Source organism: Micropterus dolomieu, linkage group LG05 (genome assembly GCF_021292245.1).
Source record: "Micropterus dolomieu isolate WLL.071019.BEF.003 ecotype Adirondacks linkage group LG05, ASM2129224v1, whole genome shotgun sequence".
Classification (NCBI taxonomy): domain Eukaryota; kingdom Metazoa; phylum Chordata; class Actinopteri; order Centrarchiformes; family Centrarchidae; genus Micropterus; species Micropterus dolomieu.
The window spans coordinates 11,573,358-11,597,335 of NC_060154.1; the positions used below are offsets into that span (position 1 = coordinate 11,573,358).

The 23,978-nt window shown below is 39.0% G+C and overlaps 2 protein-coding genes across 3 annotated transcripts in view; both read left to right on the forward strand.

Annotated features, from left to right (window-relative positions):
* Positions 1 to 1,233: 1,233 nt before the first annotated feature.
* On the forward strand, positions 1,234 to 15,475 carry uhrf1 (ubiquitin-like with PHD and ring finger domains 1). Its single transcript, XM_046050472.1, has 17 exons — positions 1,234 to 1,391; positions 3,363 to 3,525; positions 3,865 to 4,131; positions 4,553 to 4,701; positions 5,793 to 6,008; positions 6,460 to 6,575; positions 6,787 to 6,973; positions 7,404 to 7,527; positions 7,896 to 8,003; positions 8,135 to 8,239; positions 8,647 to 8,753; positions 8,859 to 9,021; positions 9,295 to 9,432; positions 9,845 to 9,947; positions 10,083 to 10,231; positions 12,947 to 13,045; positions 13,640 to 15,475. The coding sequence occupies exons 2-17, from the start codon at positions 3,373 to 3,375 to the stop codon at positions 13,784 to 13,786; spliced, it is 2,331 nt and encodes a 776-aa protein (XP_045906428.1). The 5' UTR covers positions 1,234 to 1,391; positions 3,363 to 3,372; the 3' UTR covers positions 13,787 to 15,475.
* A 518-nt stretch (positions 15,476 to 15,993) lies between these two features.
* Positions 15,994 to 23,978, forward strand: part of kdm4b (lysine (K)-specific demethylase 4B) — a 67,144-nt gene continuing 59,159 nt past the window's right edge. The window contains exon 1 of one of the 2 annotated variants that reach the window (XM_046049645.1): positions 15,994 to 16,149. The gene's annotated coding sequence lies outside the window, so the exon portion shown is untranslated. The remainder of the gene's footprint in view (positions 16,150 to 23,978) is intronic. The other variant, XM_046049644.1, reaches the window with a different exon arrangement.

Here is a 23,978-nt window from a genome sequence, read left to right on the forward strand (position 1 = left end):
TTTTGTGCTCATTTGAGCCCTAACTTCCAGATGGTGATTTGCAGCTGCTTGAAGTTTTTCCTGTGTAGGCCTGGTCAATATTTTTTAAGAAACTGAAACTTTCCTTTGTGTTTCAATGGCCTCATCCTACATAACATCAATATTTTAGTCTGTATGTGAAGGAGTTGGGTTTTAGACATTTTCAACTCTCACAGGTGATGTAGCCTATACTTTTCAATATTTACATTTATTTTTATTTTTGTAGCAACCACACAGTGTTTTATTTTAGACTTCTTTAATACAATCTCTGGTAATAAATATTTATTACTGAACTTTTCTCAACAATTCTGTGTTGTAGCTATTCATTCAATCAAAAATACACGTTTTGCTTTGGCAGGACTTCTAATTAAAGTGATACTTCTCTTAGGAAATAGCCTTACACAAATGAAAGGCAAATTGCATTACAGATAGATCCAGGTATTAGGAATTTAATTTGTGTTTGCCAGGCAAAAAAATGCTGTGTCCAGCAAGTAGAAAGCTGAACTCAGAAAATCAATAAGACAATCCTGGCCCAACAGAGGAAATTTACATATGGTTTAATTATTATTTTTATGAAATATTGCTTTTACTTGATGGTTAATAATAGAGAGTGACGGAAAACTCTGAAAGACAGACTTGAGATGGGGATGCCATGGTAGGGCCAAGCTTACCGGTAGTCACTTTACAACTAGAAGTAGAGAAATAACTAAGGTAAGTGACAGAGGCACTGTAACCAAACACATTATAAACACACTTTCTCCAATGTACCCAAATACAGACCACACGCCTACTTCTTATTTTCAGTGCTCTAGTTTGAAATGAGTTGGCCTCATTCACTTTCAGCTCCCGCCAAACTGAAGGGACACACACCATTAATTAAACATAATTATTAAGTCAACTTCTCCACGTAAAGGTTTAACATATTTGGATGATTAGAAACTCATTGTGAAACCGAATAATTACGCATTCACCCTTCAGACATGATAAACAGCACCACCAGTGAGGTTGTTTACCAGAACGACCATCTGTCTCTGAGTTACCGGTGGGCGCTGGAGAATCTCGCGATAAAGATACGGAGGCAAGCTGCACCCACGAGAATGTCGTTTCGCGCGCTGAGGCTAAGCTCCAGTCACATTCTAGATTGACAGCCCTGCTAACCAATGAACGCGATTTACTTAGAGAAAATTAGCCAATGGGGAAGCTGAATTAATAGAGCAGGCGGGATGGGAAAGTCTTGAAGAATAACTCATTGATCTATCTCCAACTAGGTATAGAGTTGGTCGTGTAAACCTTACATAGAAGTTATTTGGAGAAAACGTGCGTGTTACTCCTTCAAACGTCAATTTCTTGTTTTCACTTGGACGAAGAAACAGGTAAAGCAGTGTTTTTCTTATGTTTTAATAACTTTTAAAATTATACTCATTGATTTCTTTACTCAGTAGCTAGCTTACTGTTAACGTTAGCTAAGTCAGGTCCTACCTCGTTTCTGTTTGACTTAACATGACCTTAACTTACTACACCAAGTTCCCTAGCTAGCCAATTGTAAAATTCAAATTGAATGAATTGTATTAGAAACCGGGACAGTTTTCGTGCTGTTGAGTGTACTCTGATTTCTTATTGCTAACATAAAAGGTCTCTAACAATAAGTTGTAACGTGGTTTTCTGTACCTTAACTGTTAGGCGTTGATGGGAACTTGACTAACGTTAACGTTACAGCAAGCTGATATCTTGTGTTGTTTATCTGTAGTATAGCTATACATAATGTGAGGCACATGGTGAAATTTCAACTGCCTTTGCCACTTCACTGTTTCCTGTGAAGCAAAACAAATACGCTAACCTTAAACAGGTTGCTTATTTCCTTGTTTTCCGTATTGGCTTGTGATGAATTGGCTCATGATTTCGGCATTTTGTAAAAAGAAAAATGAATGGTGCCGGTGAAATAACGCATCTAATCCGGGAGGAAGTAGTTTGTTTTTGATGTTACTACTTATGTTTTGTTCACTGGTGTTTATTTCGAGGCAGCGGGGCGAACAAGACCTCAGCTGAGAGCGCAAAAGTAAAAGCTTAGCAGCCGTCGAGCTCGCCCTTTACTACTTAGACAGTGATTTGTTCTTACTATGTGGGCAAATTACCGATTTAGTATTCCAATAACCGATTACAAACTAAATATAATGTAGTATTTCGGCGTGTTTTATTGTCAGAGAGCGAGGCACATTGTTTGCTAGCGCTCCCTCCCGTCCGGATGTGTGCTTGGTTTTAAAAGAACTGGGAGTGGCCTGCAGCTCAGTTTCCCGCACTGTATTTAAATCAGCTTGTTCCCTCCCTTTCTGATACTCTGTTGAATTGACAGCCCAGTACTGACAGCAGCACAATACACGGAACAAGGACTGGCATGGTTATATTTCTGCTACTGAGAAACTAAAATCAATTAATTCCTTAGACCATGAAGTACACCAGCATAACCTTAAATGGTGGAATTTGCTGGAAGTTTATGCTTTGACCTTTTGTCCACACAGTGCTTTTTCTGTTAAAACGTTGGCTTTGTGTGGATTGAATGCTAAAAGGAGGAGGAAATGTCATTTTAAATTTAGTCAGCTCATTGTGATCATGGCCTTAGTACTCACACTTGCAGGTTCAGAATCTGTGTGTGTTTTGTGTTTGTTTTTTTTTTTTTGTTTTTTTACTCAGACACAAGTTAAGTAAAATTTCTCTTTGAAAGTGCCACCATACACAAGTATAAGTAAAAGCAGCAGTGCATAATGAGTTAATTAAAATGGTAATCTCAAAATTCCTAATTTAAAACTTAGAAATAGCAGTTGGCTACCTGACAAATTTCACTTGATGATATATTGTATGCAAATACATCTCATGAATTTTGTTAATATCGGAAATTAGAAATGAGACAGGTTTTATTACACATAAAAAGAAAAGAGTGAGACTACTGTGCTGCTTCAAGCAGAAAATGCCAAAAACAGAAAATTTGGATTGATGCACAGACTAAACCATAAAGTCTTCTCAGACAAAGGCCATAGTGGTGTGCTATATGCCATTTTGATCTATACATGTATCATGTATTACTTTTATTTAAAACATTTATTAGCTTTTTGCAGTTGATTCAGTTGGACTTGATGCAAATGAGTAGTAAATAAAGACAGACTATTGCTGCTCAGGCTGTTGATAGAGTAAACAAAAGCTTCTGATCACTGTCTGCTGGAGTAGAAGATGTAATATGATCAAATGGTCCATTAAACAACACTAATTGCTGCGCTTACTTGCAGTATCTTGTAAAATAATTGCAATGTTTGTTGTGGGTATAATGGGTTATGGTGTGGCTGTTCACACAGGGCAGCTGCAATGTGGATTCAAGTGCGCACAATGGATGGGAAGGAAACCCACCGGGTGGATTCCCTCTCCAAACTTACTAAGGTGGATGAGCTGCGTCTCAAAATCACAGAGCTCTTTAAGGTGGAGCCAGAGAGACAAAGGCTGTTTTACCGTGGCAAGCAGGTAAGGCAGAATTTTTGTTCAGAGACGTGTCGGAAAGCTTCTCAAAGTATTAGCATTTACAAAAGGCAGCCGCATTAATGTGGTTAATAGAAGTAATTTTGTTAGGTTCTAGACCTGTTTTTCCATTTCAGGTAAGATTTTCTGTATGTGAAGAATTTAACTCTTACAAAACATAAAATAGAAAACATGCATTAAATTAAAGGTATGTGTTTAGAAATTTTCCCTTATGTGTAAAGTGTGTGGATAGACACAAACAAGAAAAATGAAGGACCACTGAAACAAAAGCGTAAGTGCTGCTTTTGTCCTATTTAACAATGTCATATTTTTGCTTTATATCAGATGGAGGACGGCCATACCATATTTGACTACAACGTCGGCCTAAACGACATAGTGCAGCTCCTTGTCAGGCAGAAGATGGCCCCCGCGGATGTCGTCAAAAGCAAGGACAAAGAAGCTGAGCTCTCGGACTCTGATTCTGGTTGTGGCTCAACCCAGAGTGAGTCTGACAAAAGCTCAACTCACGGCGAGGTGGAGGGGCAGACTGCTGGGACGTCTGCCCAGACAAACACCCTGGAGCTCGCCGATCCAGGGTTCGGGTTTTACAAGGTGTGTATTAAAACTGATAATTGGAGTTAAGTGTCTTTGTTTGGTGCTTTCAGGTTACTTTTACTTTTTTGGGAAGAGGGAAATTAAATATCCGGATAGGTGGTATTTGGTTACCAAAAAAGTGGGGATTTAGTGGTATTAGTAATGAATAAAGTAAGGTAGTAATGTGTCTCAATTCTTCACCAAACGTCTTGTAGAAAATATGTTTACCGCATTTTTTGAAATTTGGTAAATGTAAATATGAAGGCCTGAATAGACTTGTGATATTCATATAAGCCATTTTGCAATAAACAAACTGAGAAATCTGAAGTTTTTTGGAACATTTAAAGAACACTTAATGAAATTTGTTAGGTGTACCAAACTGCACTGGAAAAAAATGATTCTATAGATCCAGCTAACTTTTTCTTGTGTGTTTTTGAAGATCAATGAGCTGGTGGATGCAAGGGACTTGAACATGGGGGCGTGGTTTGAGGCCCAGATTGTGAATGTTACTAAGACAACAAAGACACCTAAAGAGGAGGCTGCTGAGGCACAGCAGGAGGAGATACTGTACCATGTTAAATATGAAGAGTAAGAATCTTTTTCTATTAATTGTCGTCAAGATTTTGACCATCAATCAATATTTAGGTTATGCGTCCGGTCTTCCAAAGCTGTCATTATGTTTTTGTGAAAATTAAACTATGTTGAGCCCAGCTAACATCACTGTGTCAATACGTTTGCCAACTACTGGTGTATTAACGTAAAAGAGCAGGCTTTTTAACAAATAGTCAACCACCTGCATTATAGAGCTTGCCGGTGGTTGTATGTCGGGAATTATAGTTGCATAAGGAGAAATTGGTTTTCAGCAGAGAAAATGTTAAAGAATAAAAGGAAATCATGAACATCAGAATTGATGACACAAGCAGTAAAATTAATTTATAAGTTGTTGTAGGATTATGCTGACTTACTGTAAGATACAGGAAGGAGATTGAGTGCTAACATTTGTTTCCTCAAGAACCAACTGCGACTCTGTTAACAAAACCCCTTCCTTTCTGGCACAGTTGGCATATTTGTATGATGTAAGTGATAATTTTAGGTTTAGTAAGTGACCCTCATGGTCAGTCAACACTGCAGTGATGGAATGTCAATGTAGTTAATATGCAGCGTTAAAGTTCTAAATTGATCAGAATAGCCAGGATACTTTACACAGCACTAATTTAGACCATCAAACTATCACCAGTTAGGCAGTATAAGTTGACTGTTTTCATTGGCTGAATTGAAATAAGATGCTTTTAATCCATCTATGTAATCTAATGTAAAATGATCACTTCCTCCTGCAGGTTCACACAAAAAGCTTATGACCGGTCCTTGTGGAATTGCACAAGTTGAAAAGTTGGATAGCTATCTCTCTGTTTATCTCCGTAGCAGTTTAAGCATTGGGTTTTCTGTGGCGTCTCTGACTTTGCCTTCCTTGAAGTTTGCTCTTGTCTTGCTGAGCTTGCAAGTGCGTTAGTGTTGGAGCAGTCATCTGAGTGGCATAGTTGTTCAAACCTAGTGATCCAGATCTTCGTCATTCAAATATACTTGCATACGTTCGGCAGCACTGTGTAGGAAGAGCCTGTGGTGATGTGTGGCTTACCCCTCAACTGCAAACTGATATGGTATCACGTTTACCATTACAGCTACCCAGAGAATGGGGTGATTCAGTTGTTGGCAAAGGATGTTCGTCCGCGGGCCCGTACAGTGTACCAGTGGCACCAGCTGGAGCCAGGAATGATTGTTATGGTCAACTACAACCCCGACGACCCCAAGGAGCGTGGCTACTGGTACGATGCAGAGATCCAGAGAAAGAGGGAGACGCGCACTGTGCGAGAGATCTACGCAAAGATCATCCTAGGGTAAAGGCTTTGTTGCATATTATGGTTTAGTTACTGCATTTTGTAGTGGCACACAGAGTAGGGGTAACTGCCATAAGTCATCTATGTGTAAATATCTGCTCAACCAGCTGCAGTGGCAGGTGAGCATCATCTCGTGGTCCTATTGTTATCTATATATAAAAGTTTGTTGGATTTTTAGATACCACAATAGCAGGTGCCAGAAGTAAATTTCCTGTTGCGGTATTAAGGTACACTGTAGAATATGGTACTATGTACTGGTAGAAAAATTCCGTTGCTAACCACCAGTGTTTGTGGATTTGGATCTCATTTATACTATGCCTAGAGGAAAAGGAGGTGCTGCTGCGTTTCTATCTATGCAGTTTTACGTTATCCCTGCTAAGTGTGTTTTTCTGTTATCAACTTTTCACACAAATAAGCATTGAGTGTACCAATATATTGCTTTTGTTTGCAGTGATGCTGGTGACTCTCTTAATGACTGCCGGATCATGTTCCTGACCGAAATCTACAAAATCGAGCAGCCTGGTTCTCTGGGTGACGCCCCAGCTGGATCTGAGAGTCCACTAAAAAGTAGGTTTAAGGATGAAATATTTAAATTGTATAGCTGTGTGTTAGAATTATTCATAATGTAGCTATTATTTTGTGAATCATCAGGAATTTGATTGTGAATCTTGTCTGTGTGAACAGTTGATGTTAGTTGATACACATGTCTTACCCCATCTACTGGAAATGCTGTATAATGCAATAGAATATATAATATAATGAAATCTGTCTTCTCCAGGATCAAATGGACCCGAGTGCAAGCACTGTAAAGATGATCCCAAAAAAAACTGTCAGTGGTGTAACTGCCATGTATGTGGCATCAAGCAGGATCCTGACAAACAGTTGCTGTGTGATGAATGCGACATGGCCTTTCACACTTACTGCCTGAACCCTCCGCTCACCTCTATCCCAGAAGATGAGGACTGGTCAGTAGGATCAGATGCAGACCCACACAATTTATTAAATACATCCTTCATTACACTGACATTTGTTTGAATATAAAGTTAGGAAATTACCAGCCATATGTTGGTGTATATAAAGAGTGACCTTTTAATTGTTATGGCAGTTGTGACCTGGGTTTTTTTGCAGTGTTCTCAGTATAGGCCTGAATGATGCCGTTTCTCTTTATTAAGCCAAGAATGTCTTTTAAAGTGCCTGAAAGTTTGATTTGTAGCTCTGTTTTGTGCTTAGTTAAGGCATGAAGTGTCAGCTGTTTGTCAAAACACTGAACATGAGCCTGTTTTGTTACACACCAGCCCACAGGCCAAACACAAAGATTCCAGGCCATCCTTGTGATCCTCTTGTGTTAATGTTATGTTTGACTTGACTTTTACTCTACATGTCATTCTGTCTCAGGTATTGCCCAGGTTGCCGTAATGACGCCAGTGAGGTTGTGTTGGCCGGAGAGAAGCTGAAGGAGAGCAAGAAGAAATCTAAGATGGCTTCAGCCAGCTCCTCCAGCCAGAGGGACTGGGGCAAGGTGAGTGCTGACACAGTGCTGCCAGACAATGAATTTTATTGAGAGGTGCAAAAGATATATTCTGATCTTTAGATATTTTAAAATTATGATTTGGATAAGTCACTAGGCATGGGGCCCAGTTACCCCACATAACTATCGCAATTTAAAAATATAAACGTTAATCGTTAAATTTTAGCAATGATAAGAATCAAAACCATATTGTCTGCCAAGGTGATTTTTGGAAAAGATGGATACAAATCAGCACAGGTTAAAGTATGTATGTACTTTATGTTGTGAAAAAGACGTACATGCTCAGTTGTAGACAGCTAGCTACGTTACTATACTTGGTATTGAACACCAAATAAAAATAATTTACTCCTCCCCTCTAGGGTATGGCCTGTGTTGGTCGAACCAAGCAGTGCACCATCGTCCCGTCCAACCACTACGGTCCAATTCCAGGCATCCCCGTCGGCTCCCTGTGGAAGTTCCGAGTGCAGGTCAGTCTATGCAACTGGAGAGTTGAATTAATACTCATAGTGGGGACTGCAAACCCATAAACAATACAAAGGTTTTGTGGTCATTTGTTCCAGTGAGTAGCATTAATGTTCCAATTCTTTGGCCTTTCTAGGTCAGTGAATCTGGAGTCCACAGGCCACATGTAGCTGGTATTCACGGCAGGAGCAATGACGGTGCCTACTCTCTGGTTCTGGCAGGAGGCTATGAGGATGATGTGGTATGCAGTATCTTTTCTTTTCTTTTTTCTTAAATAGTAGTAGAATGAGGTGGTGATGACTATTAATGAGGTTTAAATAAGGTAAGTTTATTTATATAGCCCAGTATCACAAACCTCAAATGTGCCTCAAGGGCTTTACAATCTGTACAGCGTTAGACACCCTCTATCCTTAGACCCTATACGGGAAAAACTACTTCCAAAAAAACCCTTTCACAGGGGGGCGGCGGGGAGGAAAGAAACTTCCGGAAGAGCAACAGAAGTAAAAAAACTGTTAATGTTACTAGAAAAAGTGTCTCATTATGATATGAAATCCATCTTTCTATTAACATAATCAAGAGTTTAAAACTACAGAGAAGGGTGTGTTCAGCGGATTGCTAATGTGTGTAATATTTTGTCTTAAATTGTAGGATGATGGTAATGAGTTCACTTACACTGGCTCTGGAGGGCGAGATCTTTCTGGAAACAAGAGGACTGCTGAGCAATCATGTGATCAGACACTTACCCACATGAACCGGTAGGATGCTAAAGGACATAACATGCTATAACTACCTTGTAATCAACTGGATTTCAGAAATGTTATTTTGGATAATTACCTTGTTTGCTCATTTGTTCTCACTAGGGCTCTGGCTCTCAACTGCAACATCCCTGTCAACGACAAAAACGGAGCTGAGGCCAAGAACTGGAAGGAAGGCAAGCCAGTTAGAGTTGTGCGCAGCTGCAAGGGTCGTAAGCACAGTAAATTCAGCCCTGAGGAAGGAAACAGATATGATGGCATATATAAGGTATGAGCGAACACTGTATAAACTAGCCGATTCACAAAGCAGTTATGCCAACTGTTGATCACGGGGTGTGACAAGTTACTCATTAAGTTGATAAACTCAACTGCAAATATTTGCTAAAATGAATAAATAGAATCTGTTGGTTAGCCATCATCATACCTGAATTACCAGTAAGAGACCACAACTACCTCTAGTAATAATGAGTAGTTTGATTATAGATCTTGTAACTTTGAACCTGTATTTGTAGTTATACTTTGTTACATTGACATCCCTCAGGTGGTGAAGTACTGGCCAGCCAAGGGCAAGTCAGGCTTCTTGGTTTGGCGGTATCTGCTGAAGCGTGATGATGATGAGCCAGCCCCATGGACCAGAGATGGCAAAGACCGCATCAAGAAGCTCGGTCTTACCATGCAGGTAGAGATGATCATTCAGACTACATTATGCCATGAGGTGTTTTGTACCAAAACTAACTTTTAATGAAATATATTAGCATGAAGTGTCTGTGTGTGTGGGGGGGGGGGATGAATGAAAACCATTGCCTTTATCCTGAACTCCAGATATAAAAATATCTCAAAGGTGTAAAACAAATGAGAGAATGCTAGCAGAGGTTTATTGATGTCTTATTTATTTATTTTTTTCCAAATGCACTAATGTTGGACTTCAAATCACATTTAGCATGTTGCAGTTAGAATATTCTAACATTTGAATTAAGTTTTAAGATCCATGTCAACCTGCTTAAAGACATGTTAAGCATGCAAACGTTAACTGTGCTTTGAATGCTAAAAGCAGCATAACGTCTGGTTAAATGAACTCTATCTTGTTCCAGTACCCTGCTGGTTATCAGAAAGAGAAAGAGAACAAAAATGAAGTGGAGGAAGAGGTGTCGACACCCAGCAAGGCAAAGAGGAAGAGAAAATCTCAGGGCAGTGGTAAGCTCTGTGTGTGGCGGGAACATGTGGTATTGCCAGCGGCAAATATATTTTTCAAAATGTCTGTCTAGGTTTCTACACAATCAGCCCCCTTTTTATATACTCCTTAATGAATTTAACATTCCTTTTTGTCAGATTCTTCCAAGACCTCACCAACCAAGAGTCCTAAGAAAATAAAGGTAGAAGTGTACAAGCTTACCAAGGAGCAGAAATCCCTCATCAAGAATGACAAGCCAAACCAGAAGCTCTGGGATGAAGCCATGGAGTCACTATCACTTGGGCCGGTGAGAATGATTTAAATGCTTAAGCTGATGTTTGGGGGAATGGGGGGGTTCTGCCACTGAAATTAATCAGCTGTAAATGGCTGGAAAAGCACTTTTCTTTTCACAATTGCACTGAAATATCGGCAGTGATGAAGCATTTTAAAGTGTCAGAGAAAATGCAAAAATCACTGTGTGCAGACTGTTCTGCTGAACTGTCTCTTAGCACATCCACACCATCTGTGGCTGACTTCTTTAGAAAAGACAACAAGAAGTCTGACCCGCTTTTGAATGTTTCCATCATTTGTTTCTGAGAAGGCGATTAAGCTAGCCACACTTAAATTTGGAGTGCACACATATTCAAGCCATTACAGTAACTGAAACAGACCAGTGTGAGCTGAGGGTCAGGTTATTGACTTTATCCTGTCATTAGGGCTGCACAAATCTAATCGCAATGTCGTCATGTGCCATTTACATAACCGCAAAAAGTGTGCGATTTAATAAAACAAAAGTCTTCTCTGTGTGTGCATTGCAGTTTGTTCATTATCTCTGCCCACACCGGGATCTCGTATGTGCCCCTAAAAACAGATAAGCCTACGTGCAATGGGGGGGTGGGGGGCGGCGGATATTTGAGCAGTGTCTCAGTAACATTGAGAGAAATGCCGGCGTTCTGGTTGCTCTATGACAGACGTCTGCAGCAGCTGAAGCAGTCAGACCAGAAGAAAACTGGGATAAGATAAGGAAGGTTTGGCTTTGGCTCACTGGTCAACTTATGTTGGCCGTATCGGTGCCTTTTGTTGTTCAACATGTTAAACTGTTCAGAGTCAACGTGCTTGCAATCACTTTTCGTCAACCGACCAATCACAGCCTGGATGGGGCAGGACATTTAAAAAAGTTTGACATGCTACAGCAAATCATTAAATGTTGAACAATATGATTATTGACAAGTTGCCACTGAGCATTAACAAATTAGAGACTAATGTAGAGCATTTTGCTTGCACATGGATTAAAAAAACAACGCACAGAAATGAAACGGCTGTAACTGGATTTAATATGACTAGTGGTAAAATAGTATACTATTATATGAAATTATAATGAATGTTGTATAGTATACTATCAACTAAACATTATGCTCATATACATTTCAAAATGTCAGTATTCCTTGTAGACTCAGAGTACCATTTGTTCCATTATAATCAAATCGCAATATGACTTTCTCCAAATCGTGCAGCCCTACCTGTCATTTTCTCTCTTTACAAAGACGTGTTGCAGTATGAGAGTCGTACCTGAAGAGGCCATGAAATCTTCATGTTACACGATATGAGAACCACATAGAACATTTTTAATCAAATTGGGTTGGACTTGATGAATTTATTGTAAGGATACATGTGACAATATCCGGTTTTCAAAATAAGGGTGGGGGGGTTATTCAAGTATAAAATATATATTACTTGTGTCCATTAAAAGTAAATGGTTTATTGTGAGCTTGTGCAAAATTGTTCTCGTAATCAATTTGTTTAATAAGGGAGGGGGGAAAAAATCCAGTTATTAGGAATCGATCTTACAACCTTCTTAACAGAGTCCCAAACAGTACAGACTGAGTTAAACCTACACACGAGTATACAAGGAGTTAAAATAATTTGACTTTATTCTGGCCCGCCATGTAATGGCTTGAGGAAAAATTTGGCCCGATGCCAGACTTATTTGCTGACCCCTGCTCTATGCCGTTCTGCGTCTGACTTCCTGCCTGGTTCATCTGTTCTGTACTGCTTAAAATGGCAGCCCTACACCGAACGGCAAAGAGAATCCGGTCGACTTTAAAAATAAAATACCCTGTGCAGACTCCTGATTGTATATCAACAATAAACACAGTTAAAACAGACAAAAGAAACAATTAAACTGTGTAGTGACTTAACCATACTAAAGCACACAAATCAAGGACAGCTGAACAAATCAACAAAATCTGAACAAGTCAGCAAAATCAGGCAGGCAAAACGCTCTTATTCTGAAATGCTCCATGTGGGAAATCTGTAGTTGAAGCGCAAAAAAACACGCCAACAACCAGGACAGGCTAAACGCTCTGCTGCTGAAACACTGAACTGTGAGTTGATGTTGGACAAAACCGTGGCACAACCGTTTCCTGTCTATTCGACGATGCCATTGTCCCATGTCTGGTTTTGTTTGCTGTTGTAAATTGTACACACCCTGCGCCCGCTCTGATGGGTAAGTAGGACCATAACAGGAGAAGCATGGCGCTTGTGATTGGCGAGCAGGTCTGTCACACAAGGACGACAATGGAATGAATTTGTAACTGCATGAGTGTTTTAAAACGGGTCAGATGAGCTGTATAACTGTGATCGCCTTCTTTTAAATCACAATTTGGATTTGAAAATGATTAATGAGAGAATAGGAGCCGCGGAATAAGTTTTTACAAGCAAACACTTATTACATCACATTGGTGTGATTTTCAAGTGAACTAGCGTCGCATGGTCTTGGCAACAAACTAAAGTAGAAATTGCAACAGTGCTCTTGCGCTGTTCTATTGACATTTCTGTGCTTACAGTGGATGTATTGCATAACTAAAAGTAGCTAGTATGAAAGTTTCGTTTGACAGTTGGATGGAGCTTTGTCAGTGCTGGATTTTGCTGCTACTTCAGATGTGTATTTTGATTCAGAGCAACAGTTTGTTAATTTTTGCAATTGATAAACATGTTGTCTTTTTGTTTTTTTCTTCTGCAGAAATTCTTGAACAAAGTTGAGGAAGTTTTCCTCTGTATTTGCTGCCAAGAAGTGGTCTATCAGCCCATCACCACAGAGTGCCAACACAATGTCTGTAGGGTAAGAAACATCATTGTCCTAGATTTTGAGATCCTGACGGACTCTGTAAACTATGAAAAGTTTTTTAATTTGATAGTTACAACTTAGTAGCAGGTGCAAAGAGTGATAAACAAGAATCCATGGTTAGACTACTGTTGCAATACACTGCACTTGAATAGGTAAGCTTTCACATTTACTTGGATACATTTACTTTTGAATATGAAGTTAACATATGCAGTTACTCAATCATACCTCTTCAAACACAGTAGTAGAGGGATGTATGACTAAAGAGATGCCTTTTGTTGTGCTTAGAATGTTCTTAAACAGCATGGCAGCTGTAGTAGCATTTGGTCCATCAGCATACCTTACACCTGCCTCCAACAAAACAATGGAACTGTCAAATGGCATTCTGGCGAATGCAGGAAACCACTAGCTAGAGAAAAATGGTCACAACAAAATTAATCCTAAAATCACTAAATATCATTAAATGGTATCTAACAATAATAAAAATGATCTGTTGAACAGTGAATTTTTATATGGAAAACCAAGTGGACCCTTGAAAGCTGTCTGTTTGTGTTTTTTTTTTGTTGTTTTTTTTTTTTTTTTGGACTCCAGGAATGCCTTCAGCGGTCCTTCAAAGCGGACGTGTACACCTGCCCGGCCTGCAGGCACGACCTGGGCAAAAACTACTCCATGACAGTCAACAAATCCCTGCAAGACATTCTAAATCAGTTTTTCCCGGGGTACAGCAATGGGCGATGATCATTGGTTCTGCCTACTGAACCCATGAGGAAATGCCATGTAAACTGTAAGGGGAATTTTCAGTAGAGGCAATAAAGAATCACTTTCTCTTAATATATTTTTTATGATTTATAAAACTGCAATTTTTGTGGACTTCAATGCTACAATTTTTCACCCTGATCTGCCATGATGTGTAGTTAATGATAAATTGAAAATTCCTTTGTAACTGTACCATTATGCCGTTAATATCTTCAGCTGTGATTTTACACTCAGCGTTTCGTTTGTTCCATTAACTAATGCTAATGTTATCCACAATGTAAAATGTTTAACTTTGAACTAAATCCCTCCATCTTTAGCACTCTTTAAGAGAACGTTAAGTCAAAAGTGTTTTAGCCTTTATGCCCAAGTGTTTGTGTTTTGTTTGTTTTTTTTTCGTACAAGACTATGAGAATCTCAATCTTTTCTGGTCTGCCGTTAGTTTGGCTGTGTTTGGTCTTCATTTTGGTGCAATTTTTAAAAAGGATCTGATCATGCAGTCGGATATTAATTGGTCTATATTCACATCTCACCTGGAATGCTCTTATGCGTCTCCTGTAGCTCTGTTTTTCACTGTACTGTATTGTTTTTAATCTCCCACTCCCATGTTTGTCTTAGTGTTGACGAATACAATGCAGCTTGACTTCCTATTCTGAAATTTATTGACAAACTAGACAAAACAGGCTATCAGTATATTGTCTTGACAGACTTACAAATGTGACACGTCCTGTTTGTCCTGGCATGATCAGATTATTAAAATTGCACTTACATGACAAATGAACAAAGGGAGGGGGGGGGGAGGAAGAGTGTCTTGTCGGGGAGCGATGTCATCAAATGTGGCTGGATTTAACTTGTGTATTTGGTTCCTTTTTTTTTTTTTTTTTAATTTTTTCACACAGTAATTTTATATTTGTAAACGAAGTTTGTAAAGGTTGGTTTAAAAAGTTAATATGAATTTGAGAAAACCTTGAAAGCAAAAGGAGAGAGATTCTTATATTCTGTTCTGTTATATTCTGCAGTGTAGATTTGGATTCCTCCTGTTTTGAAAAGGGTCAATTTGATTAAGTCCAAAGAAATGCAAGTGCTTAACCAAGAGTGTAATGTAGAACTCATCTATTTAGCCCTTTAGACATTGTCCCTGGCACAAAAACCTAATTGAGTCTAGAAAATTTATTTGTATTTTTTGCTAAAATCTTAATTTTTTAAAAAAATCTATTACTGCCATCTATGGTGAGGCTGTTCAGTCAGATTTGTGTCTCCTGTGGTCAATTGTAATTACCTGACCTCCATTTTAAAAACCGAAAATGCTTGCATCAAGTTGAAACATTAAGGAATTTCCATACACTGCTCCTGAAATCAAATATTGAATCAATTAAGTTATCTGAATTTTGTTATTTACTACTTTTGCCGTTACTCACTTTTCACATGATTATTTGGTGTTGAATTTCAACAGCAGTGTGTGTGACAATATCCACCCACATGCCAGCACTTTTGAGTTTTGATGGAGAAACAAAGATTTGCATAGACTGGGAGATGTATATTTTCTGAAATTGTATAATTTTTTTTTTTTAGTCAATTTTAGTTTTGATATGTAGTTTTAGAATTTCTTGCACACGTTTGGTGCAAAAATGTGTCAATACAGTTTCCGTGTTGTTCAATAAAAGTCAAAATGTGGAATTTTGTTGGGGTTTTTTTTGGGTGACTTTGTATTGTGTCTTGAAAGTTCTAGCCATGACCTTGAATTAAGTAATTAACTGGTTATACCTTTTCTGACAAGGAAAAAAGACCAATTATCCAATGATAGATTTCAAATTCAGAATTTGGTTTTAAACTACTTACACTGACTCTTGAGGTAGAACCTCACTGAGAAATCAAACAGGATCATGTCATGTATTTTAACATGATGATCTGGATTTTATTTATAACTTGAACTCACACGGGGATCGTGAGAAAATTAGTTAAAATGTGTTTACTTGTAGTAATAGTATATAAATTTTTGAAATGGCCAACGGAGCACAGACTCCTTTAGCGAGACCAGTAGCGTCTACGTGCGTTGCATGCACGTCGGGTAAGTAGGAACACTGGGGACGAGTGGAAGTGAACGCATATTTCCATTGGTTTATTAGTGTGTCTATAACCGAGTAAACCAGCCACATCGTTGGTTTTGTGAGCAAGAATGAAATCATCCAGATTATTCAACCAATCGCGAGACGGGAGTTTTGATGTGGGCGTGACTCCGAGTAGCTTCGGCTAGCTAATGCTAGAGGAGAATCGATCCAGGGAATTATACCAAACGAAACCAAATCGATTAAAGAAAACAGGGAGAGGACAATACTTTGCAGCAGGAGGTAATATTTCTCAAACGGGATTCGTTTTTCTCAATCGCGAAGACCGTATTCTCGTGTAATTGTGATGTGTGGTGTGTCTGTCGTCGCGGTGTTTTTATTTTTTCTAAATGCAGATATGGAAGTAGCTAGCTAGAAGCTAGCCAGCGTTAGCTATGAATGCATAAACGTTAAGGCACGGTGAAGTGTAGTTCTGTTTAAATATAACTAGTGGTTTTGCGTATATGTACACCTGCCAGATCCCATTGAAGGCTAAAGTGAATTCTACAATTTACTCATCTTGAGGCGCTTCAGCTGCAGTTTTTTGTTCGCTGTCATTTGAGTTAAAATGCTAACAGTTAATGTTAGTTGTGCAGAGCCATCGTCGCCCTTAGCAGCAGCCTGTAATACCAGCTCCTTTAAACAGAGCAGCGTCGTTTTACTCTTACCAAGCCAGAGCTATGAATTAACTATCAGGGCAATAAATACAGTTTGTGAGTATTACTTAGCATATTAATACTTATTAGGGAGGACAGGGAGCTGCAGTACAAGTTTAAGGCCCGGATGGAGTTAAAGGGGCTGTGTAGGCCCCTTTTTGTTGTGGTTAGACAGCTGGGGGTCATGTGGCCCTCTGAATAGGTCAGTTTAAAAGAGATAACGTTACACATTTTTAAATGAGTGACTGTTAATCACGATCGTAAAACGAGTAAATTGTTAGTTGGGCCGGTTCATGAGCAGCCAGTTATTGAGGAGGACGTGCATTTCTCTGTCACTGAGCAGGAAACCGTATTGAGTGGGATTTAATTACATATGTCTTGTATTCAATACAGCAAAACATACTTCTCTCAAAAGAAGAAACCTGACTGTCGTTTTAAGCTCACAACATGTTTCCTGTATTGCAGGCCACAGGCTGTTTGGGCTTAATGCAAATGACTTGTTGAATTTAGTTTCAGTTTTCCTTGTTGTAGGAACTTACGGGATCTATGCTTAGGCTATCTATGTTCCATGGATCCAACTGCCTAACCCTAGAACCGAGGAATACAGGACCCTGGGAACATATGAATGACCCCGGAACTCAATACAAATAAGAAACGTCATATTTACAGATAATGCTGTTTTAACATTGTGGGTGGCAGATGTGTGAATGAAGTTGTGCGTGAGAAGCTGCAATGCATTTTTTAGTGTGTGTGTGTGTGTGTGTGTGTGTTAATTTAGTTTAAGCCAAAATAACATTTTGACACTATCCAAACCACAAGTGTTGCAGAGAAAATGCAGATGGGAAGTGGGTTACTATTTTCTCACACGTCCATCCTAAGACTATCAAGTGTGATGAAACACTGAAGGTGGTGTATTTATTGCATTGAGAGAATTTTTTTTTATGTGGGGCACCTGTGAATGTGCCAATGTCAGATTTAGATGAGTTTAGCAAGAAAACTAATTTATATCTCTATTCCCCATACAGTTAACAAAAACAAACATTTCAAGCGACAAAATACAAATATACATTACACAAGTAGAAAAGAACAGAATTTGTTGTGCAGCATCTCACAGTTCTGGTTAGTCTTAAGCCATTGTTTGAGATGGGTCTTAAAGGTGGGATTTAAGGTGGAAACGATTCATTGATTAAACTGATTAATTTGATTACTAAAAGGCATCAACGCAAATTCTTTGCATCGATGCTTCGTTTAATCCATAAAACTATGTAGTGCACTGTTGCGCTGTGTGAACACGATGTGATTATGATGGTGCTGTTTGCAATGTGGAGGAAGAGGGAGAAAACCGTGAAGGACGAAGAAGAAAGTGTCCAAAGTATGGAATTATTTCAAGCTAAAAGAAAACAACAACTCTGTAATGTCACAGAAGGCTATAACTGTTGAAGGCTAGCAAAAGTAAGCCGCAGTCCTCAGCTGTAAATGTAGATAAATGTAAATCTAGTATGGCTACAACTAACAGTGCAGTTTTCAATTTATCTGTCAATTATCTTTACAATTAATCGTTAAGTCTATAAAATAAAAAGCCCACTTGCATCTTCTGAGTCAGATTTTCAAAAAACATCTTAATTTTCTGCCGTGTGATGTTTATTCCAAATGAAGCTGCTTTTTATATAAATTACACTTTTTATTGTAAGCCAGTCAGATTCGTTGATAGTGACTTAATGAAGCACATGTGTGACACGTGCCTGCTGATCCCAGAAGAATTTGCAAAAAAAACTTTTTGATTTTGATACCCTCAGAAGATAGCATTTGTGCATCTTTCTACTCATGTTTTTGATAAGTACTTTGTAATTTGTTGTCAAAATTGTGGTTAGTAGTTTGAATAAGACATACTTTTTTGTTACATTACTAGAATTAGAAATGTTGTTTCTTTTGAAATTCAATTAACATTTTTACCTGGTGGGCTTAAATTCCCCATGAAATCAGATTAGTTGTTTAACTGTTGTTATATGTGCCAGTAACAATGACAAAACAGTTGTCTTGAGTTTGTCATTTTCTGAAAAACAATAAGAAAATGTTGATGACTCATCCTGCACTCGGGGATATGTATTAATTTAGCGTTCAGTGAAAAGCGTGTTTCTGGGGGTGGGCCTGGCCTCACTGATTGGTGACTCTCAAGTCAATGCTGTAATGGCCCTGGAGCTATCGCGTGGAGTTTGCTGTACTAAGGCCCCATCCATCTGCGTTTTGGTTTTAAAATGGAGACCTTTTGCTACCTTTACACCTTTCGTCCAGACTAAAACAGCGAAAACAAAGACCTAAAACTGAGAAGTTTGAAAACGCTGCCAACCCCGTTTTTTGTTTTAAAACTTCAGATAGCGTTTTAGTGCGGATGGGCAAAAATGGAGGACTTTAGAAACAAAGACGCAGACGCTCACGCTTGGCCCTCTGATTGGGCAAAGCAGAAACAGGATGCTACTGATTTGCAAAAGACTTATCTGCTTACGCTTGTACTGTGCATGTCACTGTTTACTTTGCGACGACTCCCAGTCTGCCACAGCTGCTTGAATAGATCATCTGTGTCATGCTTACACGGACATGCGCATGCCCAGTGTACCTATGTGAACGGCCACTACATGTGCGTTTTAATATAGACGGAGATCAACTCTGAAATGTAGCTAAAACCTGGTGTGGACGGAGATCGTACTCGTTTTAAAACTCGGCTTTTAAACAAAAACGGAGTAGTGTGGATGGGGCCTTAGTGTCACTGGTTGGTCAAAGTCTCAGGGCTGCTGCAGCTGCAATGGCCATTCACACAGTAAGCAAGCACTAATCTTCAGTAGGATCAATAATAGGAGGGGGGTGGAAATGTGTAAAGACCTGCGATGATTAGGCAAATTAACAAGCTGATGTATATGCCATAAAAAGCGATGGACAGGCATCATTATTTAGTAACCACGATCCATGTGCAAAATGTATATTGTATGACATTAGATTTGATTGGAATATAATGGAAAAACTATATCCTTGACCACTAAAAATATAATTTTTTGTGTGGGACTATGATGAAGAGACACACTATTAAAGTTTGTTACAAATTTAATAACAAACTGGAAAAAGCCATCAAGTTCTTAAATGAACTCCAGCACAGAGAAAGAAACAAACTTAAAATCGCAACAGTTTGGAAGGTCATTAAAACATTTACATCCGACAAGAGCTGCAGATCAGCTGGATGCAGTCTGTGTCCTTCTGAGCGTCGGAGTGATTTTTAACGTGCTTTATTATCTGTTGTAATCAGCTGGTCTGTTTGTTTTGGAGAGGAGGAGACCGATTGATAAAAAAAATGAAAACAACAACTCCGGCCCTAGTATTTAGCTTAACTCCATCAGCTGTTGGCTGTGAACACACCGCTGCATGCATATTTCTGAGCTATAAATATAATACCGACGTACGATCTCAGGCCGACATTGGTGAGACTCGTATGTGCTATTTGACTGTTGATTGTGATTTATTGGTTTACAAACAACGGTGAAAAACAGATGAGCAGTAGTAGCAAAACACCCGAAATGCTCAACTTTAAGTGAGTAGCCTCTACTCACCATTCAGAAATTCACTGCGAGGCAAGCCCCATCACCCCAAGGTAGCCTACTTTTGGAAAGTACTACCCCCTCGTGCAGGGACTGTTTTGGGGGTAAAATAAAGACCCTGTGGTGGAAACACAGTTGGTTCCTCTGAAGGTAAAATTTTACTTTTTCCAATGACAAATATGCAATTTCACATCATTTGGGACCATTATTTTTACCATATCTGTGAACAAACAGTTGGACAAGCTAGAGCAGATAATGAATAAACAACAACCATAAAGCTAAGGGCTAAACTTGCTGAAGAATTTGTCTGCGGAGGGACCAAAACCAAACGATTTTGGAAAAATTATTTAGTTTTAGTTCACACCCTCTCTCTACAGTGATTTTTACGTTTATGGCACAGCACCCAAGTTGTTTTGGGCCTTACCTCCTAAACCTAACGGCGGCGAAACCCTGTTAATATGACCTTTGAATCATTACAGATAGGACTTTTCATATTGCCTTTTGTGTCTCAAATTTGAACTAACTCACTATCAGAACTAAGATAACAAAAGTCTGTAGTATCTGCACCACACTACAGTGTTTCCCATTCACTGATATATATATTTGTGGTGACATGATGCCACAATATCAATGCTGACCGCTATATAGGCTACTATTAATTAAGAGTAAAATTTGAGTTTCCCGCAGGGCATAGATTCGCTCAGCTGCTCCGCTTGCTTCCTCCCTCTCTCTCACAAATGGAAACGGAGCCTTGTGTCAAATTAACGCTAAGAAGTTACTCTATATATTTTCTTAACAACGCTGTCAGTGTTGGAGACCTATAAGTTATAAGCAAGCATGTAAGGTGCCTAGCTAATAATTAAGCAATAGCTGATGACGTGCCGTGGTATATGCTTATTATATCACAGTTAAGTTACAGTTGTTTGACCCCCTTAACTGTAAACAGTTACCAAGTATGGCAAAACAGAAAGTAGGCTAACAGACGCACTACATTTTGACTTTATTTCATTAACAGACATTTCTTTATGAATACAAAAAGTAGTCGCACCAGGCTGCAGGGAGGCTACATAGCACATGACCGGGGGTGGAGCTTCATTGTAGGCTCACCTGCTACAAAGACATATTAACCAAGTTTACATGACCCCAGACTCACTCCGAAAGTCCACAGAGTCTGTCTGCTTTGCTGCTGCCGGAGCAGCCTTTCTACTAAATGTTTGTGCTTAGTGTGTCCAGGACGCGTCCTAGCGTCAAGCAGCACAGCACAGATGAACCAGGCAGGAAGTCAGACACAGAAACGGCAGAAAAACGGTCAATTTTTAAAAATAAAATACCCGTTACAGACTTCTGACTGTATATCAACAATAAACGCAGTTAAATCAGACAAAAAAGATTTTGCTACGTAGCCATAGTAGAAGCACAAAAAGCAAGCACTAATCACCAAATCAACAAAATCTGAACATGTCGGCAAAGTCCGGCAGGTAAAACACTCTTAATCTGAAATGCTCCCTGTGGTAGTTGCTAGACGCACCCGTGAAGACAAGAAACGAGAGCTTTGAAGAATGTAGTAGAAGCACAAAAAGGACAATTAAAAACAAGTCATTAACGTGGGGCAGGCTACGCGCTTCGCTGCAGAAATGCTCCTAAGAGGCTTCCAGTGGAAGTTGACGCCGTAAATAAACTGCCGCGCACATGCAGCCTACGCCCCTCCCTCATAATTCCCATGATGCATGAGGGTGAAGGAGTTTTGTTAAAATGTGCTAAGTTTGCCATTTGTTTGAAATAAAAATGTTTATGATTTATGTTTATTAAAACGTGTCTCCTTAGAATCTAGTGTGTTTGTTGGTAATTGTCGTAGTGGTGGTTTACCATTGAAACCATGAGTGAAGGGACTGTTTCATTTGATAAGAGCTGCTGAATTCTCCCAGTACAGCGTATCGTTACATACCGTTGTTGTTTGTTCGTGTCCACTATAATCAGTCAAGCAAAACTTCATCGTCCACGTAGTAGGTCCCCAACCAGTGTGGGATCTGGGTTGGCCACCCCCATGCACCCGCGCTATCTCTGCTTTTGTGCATGACGGTTGCTAAGCAACATACATCAAAGGCTATAAATGTTAGAACTATTTATATCTATGTGCGTTGCTGTTTGTTGTGCAGCCACTAAAACACTGTCTAGCGTCAGTAGATTTTGGTAACTTGAATTTATAATATGCTTGCTACTGTGTGCCAGCGGCCAGCAGTGTGTAAAATTGTAACAATTTAATATTGAATTGGAATTGCGTCTCTACTTGAGCAATAGTCTTTTGAACAGGCTATTGAAACTTAAACTTTGTTGCAATATGGCAGACATCTGGGGCAAGTAGTGGACTGCTGTTTGTGTGTTTGTGCGGGTTTGTGTGTGACAGAGAGGGAAATGTTGAATCATGTAATAAGCAATGATTTCTCTCTGCCTCTCTCTCTCACACACTCTCTGATTATTTATTTATTTATTTATCTCCACCGGTAAAATGCGATCTATATCGGATTGCATTTTAATACCAGGTGTAAATGAGGCGTGAGACCCCCACAAAGCTGAGATTATAACTCGAACCCTGTTTGTCGCGGAGTGATACGGATCTGTGCAAAGGAATTTGACGTCATACCCCGTTGTAAACACTCATTATATCACTACTATGAACCAATCAGATAACTATGTTAACCTTACAATACAGCTGGGTTTTCGAGATTAGCAAGTTGCACATAGCTGCTGTTCAATATTGAATAATAATGATAATTATCTCAATATAATGTTCCCCAATATCAATATAATAGTACATTATAATAATAATAATAATAATAAATATTTGGTTTAATTCATTTGAATCACTGACAAATTAGCCTTGAATTTTTCTATAAAAATATAGAATTATTTTTTTGAAGGAAAGGGACTGAAAAAAGATTTACTAATCATATTTTTTGAAAAGATTTTATCATAATAGTTTTGAATGTTCTACCTCAGATTTGTTAAGTGATCCACTGTTTGGCATAAGTGTTTATCACATTCTGACCATAAAGAAAAGTTTAACCACATAATTAATCATCTGGTTTCTTCAGTTTTCACTCAGGAGTAAAAATCAGCAGTTAAACTGGAAAGAAATAACGATTTGACATATATTGTGATAATTATCAATATTGAATGATATGAAATGTTTTTATCATGATAAAATTTTTGGCCACATCGCCCAGCCCTGCTCTTAAAGCTAATAAGCCTTTTTCTTCCATGATGGCATTTCACTGGCATGCTGCAACGTAACACCGCCTCCTGGTGATCGGATCACTAATTGGTGATCTTAAGTAGCCATGATTAGACTTAAAGAAAAATAGAGAAAAATATAAAAGAAGAGGGGGGGAAAAAAATAAAGACAAATAGAGAAGATCGCCCAACCCTAGTTTGCATCCCTTGCTTTTCTAACCACAATGCCTCCACAGTCACCACTGCCCTTTCTTTTGATAACAACCAACTATTAGGATGTACAGTCGGGGTATAGGACAGAGCTGTAGGCTACAAAAGTTAAGTTGTAAGCTTGTACCTAATGTTCTCAACACTGGACAAGTAGCCAGTAATGTAATGCAGCTACTAAGTTAGTTACTTCCTATATTAAGACGTTTTTATATTATAAGACGTCAGCTTTCCTGCTCAGCTGCGCAGTCTGAACAGGAGGGGAGACGTTTGCTAGTGCTAACCGGCTTCACTTTTCTAGCTGTTTGGGAAACAAGATAAGTTAAGCTGCTCTTATAACAGAACCTGTCACATAGATGTTCTGTGAAGAATGAGGAGAGAAAACTAGCCAAGC